The sequence below is a fragment of the Rhynchophorus ferrugineus genome, unplaced genomic scaffold (genome assembly GCF_030347505.1).
Source record: "Rhynchophorus ferrugineus isolate W39M unplaced genomic scaffold, kcgeb_rfMv2 rfM1, whole genome shotgun sequence".
Lineage (NCBI taxonomy): Eukaryota > Metazoa > Arthropoda > Insecta > Coleoptera > Curculionidae > Rhynchophorus > Rhynchophorus ferrugineus.
Window position 1 is genome coordinate 84,722,330 of NW_027472580.1, and position 16,750 is coordinate 84,739,079.

At 28.0% G+C, this 16,750-nt stretch overlaps 1 protein-coding gene across 1 annotated transcript in view; it reads right to left on the bottom strand.

Moving 5' to 3' along the window:
* The window catches only part of LOC143191262 (uncharacterized), a 341,783-nt gene extending 329,615 nt beyond the window's left edge, over window positions 1-12,168 (bottom strand). Inside the window, exon 1 of the mRNA XM_076396172.1 lies at window positions 11,693-12,168. Within this exon, the coding sequence (XP_076252287.1) occupies window positions 11,693-11,706 (14 nt within the window). The 5' untranslated portion in view covers window positions 11,707-12,168. The remainder of the gene's footprint in view (window positions 1-11,692) is intronic.
* Window positions 12,169-16,750: the final 4,582 nt, after the last annotated feature.

Sequence of the window (16,750 nt, forward strand, 5' to 3'; positions counted from 1 at the left end):
GTTGAAGCTTCATTCCAACTGAGTTGAAGATCAGGGGTCGTGCCAATATATTTAGCTGTAGTACTTACGGGACGCCTTGTCGATTTATGTATACCAGTTTGTACTTGACTCTTTTGTTGGTAAAGTCGATATGCACTGATTTATTTTCATTAATTTCGATACGCCATTTTGCTGTCCTCCATTGTGTTGTAAATTCCATTGTAAAATATATGAACGTTTGAGGTAAATCATGTTTTATATATCGTGGAATGTTTTAAGGAAACTGTTAAGACTGTTAAAACAATGAGTAATGAGCAAACAATGAAATATATCTTTCGTATATCGTATATCTTTCCTATCACTGAAGATCCCCAAGTTCACTTTTTATTTGATTTATATCTTTTGTGGGACTGCTATTGCATGTTCACCTCTCATTTAACAAACATATCCAGACCGTTGAAATCTACGTTTCTGTATTTGTCCCAACTTAAAGCATCGCATTTAAAATATTTCAAGCTTACATATATCAGATTGTAATAGCGCCTTAAGTTTGGAGACATACAGAAAAATTGGCAAAATAAGTGTTCGGAAAAACTAGAATTCGGTGTTTCTTAGAAGAAGAATAATAGAAAAGTCTTAGGATATGTTATTAAGGTTCAGTGAATGGAGGTATTATGAAATGAACCAGTTATGGTTTACATGATGTGAATGCTATTTATTGAAGTGATATAAAATGTAGAAAATACAAATAGATAAAAGGAAACGGCGCTGGGTTTACCTGAAGAAGAAGCTCGGGCAGTCAATGGTGGCACTGAATTGATGAAAGTAGCCAGTAAACAATAATCACCCAGATAAATGTCTCGGGATTGCAAGATATTTGCTATCGTGTACTAGTTAACGCTGTTGGCACCCCGCCCGTGTTCAGTGTCTGATATACATTTCTGGGTACTTTGTTGATCGTTACTCCACGATGGAAAATTCGACATGCCTCAAGGTCGCTACAAAGTCAAATACAAAAGAACGTATCGGGATTAAAAAGCTCTCCGAGATTAGGATATGTGTAATTTGGAACTCCTATAGTTAATTTGTAGACATAGTATAGTATATTGTCCACAATTCATGAGGCAACAATTATTCTCTCATATAGATTCTGGGAATACTAAAGACAAAAATTAAACGTATATAGTTAAGATTTATGAAATAATTATTTAATTTAATAAAAAACATAATTTTTTTATTACGTTAATTTCTGAAAAAAGATGAGTAACCAATTTGCAGATCTTTTTAATAGTTATTCTGCTATTCGGGATAAATATATTATAGAAGAAGGAGTTAGTCATCTAATACATTTCTTCACTTCCTGTAGTCGTAGCCAGTAGTATGTTAAATCCGTCGAATTTAACAGTTGCAGTGCAACAGGTGCTGGACACAATTGCTTACATTATTAAATAACAAATATTAACAAAAATACAACAGTTTTGATGCACTAAACTATAACTCTATAAAATAACCTATTATGTAAATATTGACCTACAATTTTTTTTTTAAATTTGAACATTATTTATTTAAACAATAGTTTTTTTAAATAAACTTTAAGTATGTTTTAATTATCATATATTAATAATTCATATCATGAAAATACAATTTATAGATCTTTATATCATTTATATAGATATTCTTCACCATGCACTTTTTTGCCAAAAAGAATCAGGTTTTTAGCACGCGCTTTACTATGTATCGAAACACAACAATGTAATTCACATGTTTTCAGCATGGCCAGCCGCAATTTCTCTACCAGAAAAAAAAAATTGAACAAACCGACAGTATTTTCTTAAAACTCGTCGTATATTTTTACTCATCTAGTATGTTGTTGTTCAATATCAAGCTAGTTTTTATTAAATTATTCCCGTGGTTTCGTATTAAAATATTGGAATTTCTTAAAAATAAACATGATTCCATTGAATATTTTAGCTTGTTCGTATCAGCGATGCCGGTTTATTTTTTCTTATAGTTAATCTCTACCATTTTGACCCAACACTATATGTCATAATATTTTATTATACATAAAGACATTTATTGAGAAAAATTAGTACAACATATATTAATCAAAATAATTAAGTTTTTTTTTCATATATCTGATAAAATGGCGGTGCCCCGTAGGAAGAACTATGCTCAAACAGCAGTCCAATAATCGACGCATTTTTTGTGCCAACCAAGCGATGGGGCATCGATCTGAAGAAGTGGTTATCAGAAGACGCTATGTCTGGTGAGTAAGCTGGATGCCACAGTGCTTTTCATTCGAGCTGCAATAGTGTATCCTTCATAAATCTTGCAAGGTGTAGCTGAGCGTTGTCATGCAATAGGATGCCTCTGCTTCTGTTACTCAATATTGCTGGTCTTGTGTGCAACAATATGTTGCTTAGTTCACCTGTAATAATAGTATCAATAGATTTTAGTAACCCGTAAAGTCTTGAAATTCATTCTATTCAAACTTTTTCCGTATTATGGTTTGATATGTCTTGGCACTGATTAAAAGATAAAGGGGGTATTTTAAGTATACGATGATATAGAACCAACATACTTTTCCAAACACCATCCTAATTCAACTGTTATAATCTGTTCTGAGACTGGTGGCCGAGTTATGTCATGTCATTCAGAAGGTCATATCCATTTTCGCTAATAAAGCTGCAATGAATGCAGTAATATTTTATATTTTTAAACGTCATAAATATTCCTTTAAAATTTTTTTTATTTTTTATATTGTTAACAAAAGACGTTTTGAACTTATTACTTATAGCTTAACCTAATACTAGTTACCATCCTACAACTTTCTGTTACACTTTCAGTCAGTTGAAGCTGTTTTAAATTCGCAAAGAGTCTACCTACATTTAAAACGATTCAGATTCAATGGAATTAAGAATTATTTGCATTGGAAATTAACTGTACAGTGAATACAGAGACATTTTGTTTATTTATCTAATTCTACCTTATGCCGTTTTCAAAATAACTAGGTTTTTGGGACGCATTTAAGCAGATCAAAATATACAACAAATTTAGTTGACATATTTTTGCAATATTAAATTTAAAAATGATTTTAAATGTTACCATATAACAGTATTAATGATTATTATATTATTAGTATTATATCAGGCTTTGACTTTTGTCGTAATAATCATTTATAATTTATTGATAGGACTATTTTATATTTTAGAGTTTATTTTTAGCCCTTTTAGTCACAAACGGTTTAGATAAAAATCATTTATTATAAATAAAAATGACAATACCTTAACCAATAAGTGGTGGTAATGGCTATTAATAATGTAATAGTGAGTAAGAAGCAAATGTATTAATTGAACATTATAAGTAACAACTAATTCAATTGGTTTAAACGTTGAAGCAAAGCAGATAGATATATGGAAAACTTTTTTCATATTAACTTTCTCTTGTTTTATATGTTTTTTTCAATTAACAATTCAAACATTTTAATGTTGTGTCCTAACTCATCCAGATACCAGATATAGATGATAGATCATACTGATGATATATTATTAATGGAGTGAGATGCGGGTGCTAGTTTCCAAAATTTTAAAAAATTTCCAAAACAATCAAAACATGACGTCGAATTTGCTGTGATATATTATCATGTCATGTGATGCTAACAAAATAATCAAACAACAAGCCAAGCCAAGCCAGCCATCCAGCATGTAATGGCATCTCTAATACGACAGGCGAGCTTTCAATACTCCAAATCTGACAGTTTTATCTCTAAAATAATAAAATATTTAAAATAATAAAAAGGGACTGAGTAAAAATAATCAAACTTAGATATTTAACACAAAAAAAAACGTTTTAAAATAAAATGTCTACATAATAATCGTTGTACTAACTAAATAAAAATAAACATTAATATCTTATTTATCCTTTCTACTACTACCTTTGTATATATTTACAATATTTTAACTGCTACCAACTAGTCACTATGAAGTCGGTACGAGCAACAAATTAGATTTGTTTTGTTCGTAATTTAATGTTGTGCATATGTCACCAAAATGATATTATTATTTTTGTATTTTTTGGGCTCGGCACCGACTTCAAACTGTTCAAACATCAGTTGGTAGTACTTAAAATATTGTAAATATATAGATAGGTTTAGGCAAGTATTAAGCTAAATAGTTGATTTATAGTAGAATTTAAAATATGTGTAGTAGACAGGTTCAATAAAGTTTTTGTTTATTTTTATGTAGTTATTACAACGATTATTATAAACTTTTTGGGTGTTAAAAATCTAAGTTTGATTATTTTTAAATCTTTAGTGAGTTTCTTATTTATTTTTTGAAGTCGGTGCAATTTTTCTGTTAAAAATATTTTATTTTTTTCTTCTTAGTGTTAGATATTTACTGAATAACTTACGCAGTTATTTTATTACATATTATAATGGACAGTCGAACATAGAACCTCTTCCTTTTTTTAAGTCGGTTAAAAGTAAGCAGTGACGAAAAAGTTTGTTTTGATATAATAATTATTCCATATTTGTATAGTGGAGACATAACACTAACCTATATGATGATAATCACTGTAATGGTGTTACTAATTTTCAACAAGCACCTCAAAAGTAAATCATCATATAAACCAACCTATCAAGATATGGAAATTACGTAATAAAATATATTATGCCGGCTGGGTGGCGCAGTGGTAAAGGCGATAGGACGGTCCTCCTACTGTTGCGATAGCCGTGGGTTCGAATCCTGCTGGGGCATGGTCATAAATTTATGTTTGTGATTGTCCTAGGCAAGAGTGTAAATTCCAACAAGGAAAATGATCCCAGTCACGCCAGTAACCAGGCTGGGTAAGACCAGATGTCTTCTCGGATGATTTCTAAAGTTGGTCACTCGCTAATCGGTAGGCCTAATGCTGAGTACCATGGTTCGGAGCCCACGTTAAACTGTAGGTCAAGTCGAGATAAACCAGTAGTTGGTAAAAGGAGACTATTACAATTAATAACTGAGAACTACCATCTTGTATTGAATGCATATTTCCAACATACAAATTATCAATATTAATCATACTGTAACATATATGGTATTGGTAACATTAAAATTGGTACATATTAAAACTACTTATTCTTACCTGTATATATATGCTAAAATTACCCACGAAATGGTATAAAATAAGTTTCAAATGCATTGGTACAGCTGTCGATATAATGTCACTAGCACTTTGTATCATTTGTGTTTTTATAATTATTTAATAAAAACTAATTTATTTAAATTTATCTTCACTATTAATTATAATATATAATTAAGATGTTAGATTGTTAGATAACTTATCCAAAGCTAATTAACATAATTATGTTTATTTGCTGTATAATTATAAGACCTCTGATGAAATAATTGTTATGTGAAAAATAAATTATTATTACCGGATGATTCTGTATATGACTAAAATAAAAACTGTAAAATGTAAATATGTAAAAACGACGACTATGACGTGCTTTTATGAAAAGTATACGTTTTACGAAAAGTTTTTATTAATATTAGTTTAAATAGCTAAGTTAACATTTTATGTTAAATATACTCTAGTATTAAACAGTTATCTTAAGTCCAGTTAATATAATTATATATTTTATTTCAACACATTTTATTCTAATAGTTTTATGAAATATAATAAAAATAAAGATTTGAATAAATAAGTTAATAAGAACATCATAAAATATGCAATGTGTTATGAATATTTAATACACTTAAATTAACTATCACAATTTATCAGATAACTAGACAATGTTGAAAACAATATTATTTCTGAATATGTAGGTATATAGCTGAATTAACATAATTAATTTTAATTCAAATCATATAATTATTTTATACTACAACAAAAATAAAACATATATTCGAAATTGTTTATTTCGGTATTATTTTGTAGTTCGGCCATTTTCTATATAATATATTTATTTATAATATAAACATCAGTTGACGTAATTTTATGGTTAGGATATGCACATTTTTATATCTTTATATTTAATATATTAGTCACCATCAAGGTGACATTTATCATTTCCAGTTATTTTTAAGCAAATTTTATTAATGAAATATTATGTTCCTATTTTGTAGCAATATATTCAATAACGTAATGTAAATGATAATTGAAGTAAAAGCATAGCCCAACACAATATATAATATGTTGTATAATATGACATAATCATATAATTATAAATCATAATCCGTCGGACATAAAGTGCTAAAATTCCAAGTATTTGACGGAAAATTAGACTTTATTAATAAAAAAGTATGTTAGTAACCATTTTTTAAAAGAATATTTTATAATTTCTATAGTCTTTATGTATAAATTGTGTAATGGAATACAAATAACAATTACAGTAAAGCAAATACGCCTTTATATATGTAATATGTTGATGTTAAAATTCGGTATGCCAATATATATGCCAATCCTTTCAAGAAAATCTTAAATCTGAAAAAATTAATGGAAAACTAAAACTCCAATCCCTTAATATAATTTAATATATTCATGCCACGTGTTTAGATTCGTCATGCCATGTGCAAAATGATGAATAATTAACACTTTTGTATTAATTTGATTCATGCTTGTCAGATACTTTTATAATATTACGCTAAATCTTTGTTTGTTTTTATTTATGTATTATAAATTTGTTACTGCTACGATATTCATGTAAAACAGGAATGGTTATAATCAATTAGATCAGTTTATTATAAATTAAAATAAAACAAATGCAGGGTTAATGATAATAACTACTGTATTTTGCTATTATCACCTTTTACTAAGTCCAATTAAATCATTAATGACTTTTCAATAATTACATTAAACAATATAATTGATGTAAGATATCTACATCATAAAATAAGCAATATGTTGTAAAACGACATAAACATTGAATGTGTTAATTAGAATTCATATTATTTATACTTATATGATTGCAAATAATTGCTAAATACAGAATATTAATAATTGTGTTATCGTAAAATATTGTCGTTTCCAATTTTTTACTGGAATAAATTTAACATAATACAAATAGTAAATATTACGAACAGTATGTTAAAAAATTTAAAATATTTTCTATAACATATCTTTAGCGTATTGATTACAATCTATGTGAAAGATGATCCTACAGCATTACTTATTTTAATGTTTCTAAAATTAAAATATGTTTTCAGTTTTTCTATGAATGCATTAAATAAAAATAAATTGAAATAAAAACAGTAGATCAAAATATATGTAATATATGATATAACAACTCTATAATATTGTGTAATTCCAATTATTTCCTTTAAAGTTATATAAATTAAATATATTATAAGTCAAATACTATATTATAAACAATACTTGATGTAAACTTGAAGAAAACGGATTATTATTTCTAAATATATGGTGGATCAGTTTTATATTAAATAAAATAATATAAATCATCGGATTATTATAACAAGCACTACATAATACTATTCACCTTCTACCGGGTCTAATTAAAAATAATAATAACTGTCACTTAAATTATACAATAAACAGTATAAAAGATGTAGGATTTGTACGTCATAAAATGTAATTTTACCGCCTGTAAAACATAGACAATTTTTGATTAAAATTCTTACCACCTTAATTCTTACTATTCTTACATAGTTGCAAATAATTGGTAAAAAATAGTAATAATAATCATATTATAATGTCGATTCTACTATTTCTTACTTCTTTCTACTTCTTTCTTATATCTTTAAAAGATGATCAGACTGCATTAGTTATTTTAATCTCTATTATGTTAAAGTATTCTTCAAAAATTTGTTGAGGAGTATAAGTAGCGAGTTGTTTTAAAATAATAACATAAGGCCAATAATATGTAATATATGACATAAATTCTACATATTCATATTAATATGATATAATTGCAATTAATTTCTTTAAAATGTAAAAAAGTTAAATATTACTTTATAAATAGTAATTTATTTTAAAGTAGTGATACCTAAGAAGTTATTTGAAAAAATATGTTCTGTGTTGTATAATATGACAAGGAATATTTAATATATTAATTGTAACCTGCGTTACAACCATTTTCTGAGAAAATCTCCTTGAAAAATTAAAAATTCTAGGCTTATACTAAATAATAATAAAGATGTTGTTTGTTTTAAATACCTATGTGTTTTAAGCACTAACCATATATGTCCATAAATGTGTTATAACATATGTAATATGTTGTATATCATGTCCATAAAAATACGTAACAGCTCTGTTGCACCAGTTAACTAACTTAATTAATTAAATAATGCCATTTGTGTCCAATTTTGTACCATGATGCTTGATCAAAAAATTAGCGTGAAATTACCGAGTTATACTTATCCAAACTACCGCCTTTTTATGCCTTACAGGTAGACAAATAATAGACAAATCACTAGTTATATACTCGAATTATTTCGGGTATAAAACACATTAGACAAAATCGAACAAATGCATTTCTCTCGAAAAAGTTTGTTGATCGATAAATATGAATTAATATACATTTCTTAAGTTTACCGAAAGAATCACCAATTATCTATTAATTGTTAGAATTTTTACAAGATAATATTACGTAAAACATTTTTTTATTAATAGTTTGTTCTACATGTAGTATTATTTCTTTATTCATAAAAAACGAATTCTAATTTTTAAATCTAAATATTTCATTACAACAAGCACTGTATGCTATTAAGGCTATTCTGACCAAAATATTAATAACCTTTCAATAATTAAATAAAACAATATATGATAAATAATAATTATATAAAGTAAGCAATATATTGCATAATGACATAAACATTTACTGTATTAATTAAACTTCATATGACATATACTAATATTCATTTTAATTAACACGCATTTTAGTAATAGTATTTTAACCGTAATATAGTTGCAAATAACTGCCAAATATCTAGCAATAATAATTGTATTATAATAATATATTGTCTGTGAATTTGTTTTTAATAATATAATACAAACTGTGATGAAGTTCAAGAGTACGCCAAAAAATATGAAATAATACGAGATGTCTTTTAATTAATTAAAATATTGATCAAAATACATGTGCAAGATGATTAGACTGCATTATTTATCTCATTATTTATTAAGTTAAAATATTGGTATTTGTGTAATTTTTCTATGTATATAAATGGCGAGTAATTTAAAATAATAAAATTAATTTAAAATATGTTATATGTAGTATAAGACATGTAGGTTCTATATACTGACAATTACAATTAAAATTATTTTCTTGATTATGATGTAAATTAAAATATTAAGAGTAAAATATGAAACATTTTATGAACTTGGTGTAAGGGTAAGGGTAGTGGTAAGTAGGAAGGTATTTGAAAAAATAAATAATAAAAATATTAATTACACAGACCAGTACATCATAAAATAAGTTGTATATCATATAACATGACAAATATTTAGTATTTTGATCATATATATACATATATATATATATATATATATATATATATATATATATATATATACATATATATATATATATACATATATATATATATATATATATAAGCATGTTATAACGTGCAATATGTTGTATAAAATGTTCATAAAAATACATAATGATATTTGTGTATCTTCAAATATGTTGTTGATCGACCATCTGTTAATTGCCCTTATTTTTACAAGACAAAATCTTTGTTTATTAAACGTTTATTATACATTTATTATTGTTATCATATTCATTAAAAACAAATTATGTTTTTTAATTTTAAATATCTGTTAAATATTTATTCATTACAACAAGCACTGTATATTGCTATTATCACCTTTTACTAAGCCTAATTAAAAAATATTAATAACCTTTCAATAATTAAATTAAACAATATAACATAAATAGTAATATAATTGAAGTAAGTCTTATGCATCATAAAATAAGCAATATATTGCATAATGGCATAAACATTTAATGTATTAATTAAAATTCGTATAACATATAATAATATAGTGGCAAATAATTGCCACATAACTACTAATAATAATTGTATTATAATAAAATATGAAATATTTTCTATAATACAATATGCCTTTAATATATTTATTAAGTTAAAATATTTCTGCAATATGTTTCGATGAATAGAAATAGAAATAGTAAATAATAACAGTAATAGTAATTTAAAATAAAAATGTTATGTCAAAAAATATGAAATATACGACATAATCCATAATATAAATTAAAAATATGGAAAGAATATGAAAAGAATAGTGGTAAGAAAGTATTTGAAAAAATAATAAAGGTAGTAATTACGCTTACGTTACTGTACCAGTACGTCATAAAATATGTTCTGTGTAGAATAATGTGATATAGAATAATACATGTAGCAAATAAAATATGTCAAGTGTGCTATAATATATGTAATATGTTGCATAACATGTTCATAAAAATACATAACGACTCTGTTGCACCTGCTGACTAAATCAATTGATTAAATAATGATATTTGTGTCCGATTTTGGAGGTTGAAGCATGGTAACAAAATAGATGTTAAATCGTATCTTTCTTTATGCATTTTCGTTTGTTTCTAATTCTCCAAACGATTTTAAACCTAACAACGACTTTGTGTCTCATATATTATCCATAGTGAACAAAGCACTAACTACAATTCGTCAAAAATGTTTCAGAATCGTCTAACACCAATTATTTCGGGTATAATTAGGCATAATGGAATAAATGCATGTATCTCCAAATATTTTGTTGAACGATAAAGATATAATTAAAACAAATTTTTTAGGTTTAGCGAAACTATAATCAATCATCTGTTAATTGTTTTCATTTGTACAAGATATTAGTAATATTACAAAAAATCTTTGTTGATTAAAAGTTTATTTTACATTTATTATTGTTATCATATTCAGTAAAAACTCATTATAATTTTTAATTCTAAATATATGTTCATTACAACAAGCACTGTATTATGATATTATCAGCTTTAACTAAATCTAATAGAGAAATATTAATAACCTCTCAACAATTACATTAAACTATATATTAATTAAAATTAATATGACATACTAATATAGTTGAAAATAATTATCAGATAACGATTAATAATAATTGTATTATAATAAAAGCCAGTAAGTATTAAGTTAAAGAATTTATACAAATTTTTTTAATGGATAGTAAGTAATTTAAAATAAAAATATTATGTAAAAATATATTTAATATACGATAAAATATTATTTTGTTAACCGTAATATATATTAAAAATATGGAAAGTCAAATACTATATAATGAATACTATTTGATTTAAGAGTAGTGGTAAAAAAGTATTTGAAAAAATAATAAAAATAGTAATTACACTTACTTTACTGGACTACTACCTCATAAAATATGTTCTGTATGGTATAGTATGACAAAAACATTTAATATATTGATGATAATCTATATTCCAATTAGTTTCCAAGAAAATCTGAAGAAAATAAGTTTTTGCCAGAATAAAATACTGTTTGTTAATATATAATGTAACATGCCTACGTATGGAATAATATATGCATCAAATGAAATATGTCAAGTGTGTTATAATATATGTAATATGTTGTATAACATGTTCATAAAAATACATAACGACTCTGTTGCACCTGTTGACTAAACCAATTGATTAAATAATGACATTTGTGTCCGATTTTGCATCTTGACATTTAGTGAAGAAATTAGCGTGAAAGCCTACCTTTCTTTATGCATGTTCGCCGGCTTCTAATTATCCAAACGATTTTAAACCTAACAACGTTTTTGTATCTCACAGATTATCCATAATGGACAAAGCACTAACTGAAGTTCGTTAAAAATGTTTCCGAATCGAATAACACCAATTATTTCGGGTATGTTCCGCACTGGAAAAGTTTTGTTTGTTTTTGTTGTGGTGTCGCGCCGCTTTTTGTATCTCGGGACGGTGCACGCCGAGTGAACGGAATAAACGACAATTTTACCAAAGTACCGATATACGAGCGTCGTCCCAGACCATTTCGAGCACGACCCGAACCATATGCCGTTCAGGTTTCTCGTCTGTGTTTCGTACGTACGTACGCGCGCTCTTTACACGACGAAATAGCCGACCGACCTGCTGCCGCTGCTGCTGTTGTTGGCGACGCGACCGATTCGCAGGTCTACGATGCCGTTCGACGTCTGGTTTGCTCACCTGACTATTGCCGGCCGCTGCCGCCAGCCCGTAAGCTCCACAGGTAGCTCTCGGCGCGACCTCCTCCCCCACGCTCCCCTCCCGCCCTTTCGGCCGTCGCCTGTAGCCGTTTTCGGCCCTCTCCTGCCTCCGCAGGCGGCGCGGTCGCCCTTTTTCTATAAGCGGCGCGCACGGTTTACTGCGTTGGGTCGTACGCAAAATTCGCTCGCTTCAGAACCGGCGGATGTTATTCAAATAGTCGGGCGTTCACAGATCTGGGTGTTTGGGTCACTTCCTCTAGGTTCGGCCAATAAATAATCATTTGTTTTTATCGATTTGTAATATTGCTAGCCAATATACTGTTAATAATTAATTATTTCTTCTAGTTTTCGTATGTCTTGCAATCGCAACTTATGTAGTCAGTTACATTTTTATATATATATTATTTATATTTATATATTCATATATTTTTTATTTTTTATCCGTATTTCTCACTTAAAATATATATTGCAAAAACAATAAATACAGCCAGGCTGATTACAATAATAATTTCTTTAGCTATATTTTTAAACAAAATTGCAGCGTTCTTTTTTTAAAATAATTTTTAAAGTCTCTTTTTACCAGCGAGGGTTTATCTGGACGGGACCTACTGTTTAACGTGGGCTCCGAACCACGGTCCTCGGCATTAAGCCTACCGGCTGGCGAGTAACCAACATAGAAATCATCCCAGAAGACATCCGGTCTTACTCAGCCTGGTTAGTGGCGTGAATGGGATCACTTTCCTTGTCGGATTTTATACTCTTGCCTAGGACAAGCACAAATATTAAACAATCACAAACAGAAATTTACGACGATGCCCCAGCAGGGTTCGAACCCGTGACTATCACTACAGTAGGTGTACTCTCCTGTCGCCTTTACCACTACGCCAACCAAACCGGCTGCAGCGTTCTTTGCTTACTTATTCCAGTCTTCGATCTCACCCTTGCAGATAGTTTCTGGCTTTTGTTTATCTACTGCTTTCTATTTTGTAACAATACCCACGCAGGAACTAACAACTCACCAACATATGAGGCTATTATATGATTGTTACTATACTGTGCAATATTAATTTTAACTCTTAATGAACAAATTAACGTATTTATTACCTGCAAAATTCTATTAGCTCTTTGATAAGAAATACGTGTAATGTATGTAACAGAAATTAATTCATTAATCATTTATAAAAAGATCTTAATAATCTTTAGAATAACCTCTAGTATATCTATGTATGTCTCCAAAATCATATCAGTTAGCTACTATCAGTTCTTTCAGCAAGAACAATTTTCTTGGCTGATCTCTGGTACAAATATCAATTTAAATTAAAAGCCGATGAACGAATGAATGGACAATTATCTCGCAGTTAATCAGCAGTAGACTATTAGAATTATAAGTCACTGAAACTTGGGAAATCAGTCCATAGAAAGTATACTATGGAGGAGATCAAAAGTAAACTGGCAGATGAAGGTAGGGGTGATGCTTTCAAATAATTTTAATAGAATTATAAACTGTCTAGACGAAACATCCTTTCCGTCCATATACACCATTTTGGTCGTTTCTTAAGGACGGAGCTCTTTTATAACGCAACTAGACTGCATTGGGTATTTTTGAGAATAGGTCATGATGAAGGTACGTGTTGTAAGTGGTACGTGATATTATAAGGTCTAATCTCGGGTGTATTAGGGTAGGATTGAACCGACAGCATTTATATCTATAAAAATAGATGATAACTGAAAAATTAAATTCAATACACATATTTTACTCACATGTTATATTATAGAGACGTCGATGATGTTTAATAATTATGTTATTATTTTATATTTAAATAAGTCTGAGCTATTTATTATGAAAATATAATGAAAATTAAATAAGTTTAGTCTTAAAACAGTTTTGTATGTTTTTAGAATGCTAAAAGATTTATTTAAAATATATGTTCCGAAATTAAGTAAATAAATAAATGTACTTATAGTAAGACGCTAAAATTATCCTCCGTCCACAGATCTCGATGTTATGGTCACGTATCAGGTTAGTCCATAAATAATATGTTATTTATTTTTACGTAATTTTTAATAATTGGATATTCACAAATAAACTGTTCAACATTAATATTGTTGTATTTATATTGAAAGCTAAATTTTAAATATAACATTCTGTTTTTGTTGTTTTAACAAATAAATTTGCTCTAGTCAGTAACTAGATTAACTTGTAGATATTGTTTAGAATGTCGGTAATATATGACATGAGTCACTTTTTTAATATCGGCCTATCGATAATTATAAACAGGGTTACTTGTTTAGGATAGCCTTATGAATACCTGGGGCTAGCTTTGACGGAAGGTTAGATTTAAAAAAAAACATGTAAAGAGAAAGGTGTTGCTGTTGGGATAGCGGGTTGTCTTCTGTTGCTGATGTCTAATATTGATGAACTAGCAGATAATATACCTTTTAGTATCCTCATAAAGTAGAGTTTTTATCGCTTGTTAATTACTTTACTTGTAAATATCTGCAAATATAGGTTAAATAAAATAGATGTGTGATCAAAAATATCAATATCACAAATGTTTTGGCCTAGATACATATATTTGGTGCAAAAGGCTTTTATCGACTATTGAACTAGTTCATTTTCTATTGTTACTATATATGCTATACATTTCTAAATATGTTTTATTCTCATTTCTATATATTGTATCATTTTCTATAAATCCATGTAGTGTTATGTTTGTTAGGTTTGGTGTGTTAGCACTTTGTCTGTGACTCGCCATTGGTGTTTTTTTCGGTAGACATCTGCAGCAGCAGTTTCATTCCGTTATCTATAACTCTAATGCATCAAATTTTGTTGGCCCACTATATGCACAGCAAGACATTATGGTTATCATTTTCTCGCCTTTTGGATCTTTCCAATCTCATACCATTCCAGACGTTTTCACGAATTTCAGACGCCTGGTTATAATTGAATCGTCAACTTCTAAGCTATCTGCTGTCTAAACTGTATTTTCATCTAATAGGTTTTTCAATTTATAATCTTCGAACTTTTTTGGCCAACGAAGACTATTAGGATATGGTGGAGCAGCATTACCGTGTGTTTTTAAGAATGTTTGATGGGCTTTAGCAACAGATGTCCTCAAATCGAACAACGAAAGTAATTAATGTCAATAATATAATTTTAGGCTTTTTATGATTTGCATCTGTATCAATGAGAATTGTTAAACTATAATATATAAAAGTTGCTTACATTTGTATTTTCACCATTAGATGTTCAGAATATAAATAAGCACCTAATATGTGAAGTGCAAGTAATAACAAATTTTTTAGCAACGAAATTAATGAATTTTGTCATCGAATATGAAGAGCTATGTCAAAGCAATGGAAACGTTCTTTGAGCAAAGAGCAAGGCAGATCTTATATTCTAGAAGATTGTTGTAAACCTGCGATGTATCAATATTTTTAAATTTTTCTTAAATACCTTCTTTGGCTTCTCTTATCTAAGGTATAATTTGTTCTTTAGATTTTTTACTAAGGGGGTGGAAGTTTTCAGATGTTTACAAATTCTAAAAGCATGTTTCTTGCTTTTGTGTTATAAATTTTTGTAGTTTTTAAGTAGTTTTGCATCTACAATTAAAATTCTATGTCGATAAGGGATTTTAGAGGCCTCAAGTTTAGCAAGTGCTAACCATTTCTATTTTAAAGTAAATATTATTACTATATTGAATTTATTCGATGATAATAAAGTGCTTCGATCTCCTTGGTTCTTCGTTTCTCTAGGTTTGATGTCATTCACTTCTCTAGGACCGAATTGGCGGTATGTTATATGATTTAAGGATTTGCTTTTTTTTCTTTTTGTCATAGATGTATGAAATACCTAGATTGCTATTTAAGAAATTCCAAGCCTCCATACTGCTATCGACAAATATAACGCTAGAATAAATCTTTAACTTTATATTTTCTGAATCGCATAGTTTTACTGTTTTACACTCATTTATTTGATGTATTCTCTCATTAAATATGGGATTCGTATTGATTAAAATGTTCAAATACACATGTAAATATTTACCTAAACGAAATTATGTTTAGGTTTTATACAATTCCGTTACTTAGAGTATATTAACATTAGGTTAACTAAACACTAATATACATATAGTGTTTGCTTAAGCTTCCAAATACAATGAATAATTATCTAAACATAAAACTTTGCTTAATTTTCTGATCAATTTTATTGTAAATAATTTAGTTATATTTTAAAATCTCCTTTATAGCAATTAGGGTTTGTTTCTCCCATCTCAGAAGAGATCTGGTCTTACTCAGCCTTTTTAGTGATATGAGTTTTTCTTTGCTAGAAATATCAAAAATAGTAGTTTTATTTTTGTCATAGCTGTTGTAAGAAATAATTATTATATAATCGAACGAATATAATATAGAATAGCAGTTTTCAAATTGTATTTTAGCATTTAGTTAACAGATTTTATACCCTTTGCCTATAATCAAGTATAATTATGAACAATTAGAACATATATTTATATTCATACTCGGATAGGATTCGAATGCGCGACTAGAAGCAGGAAAATCACTGTTACTTTTA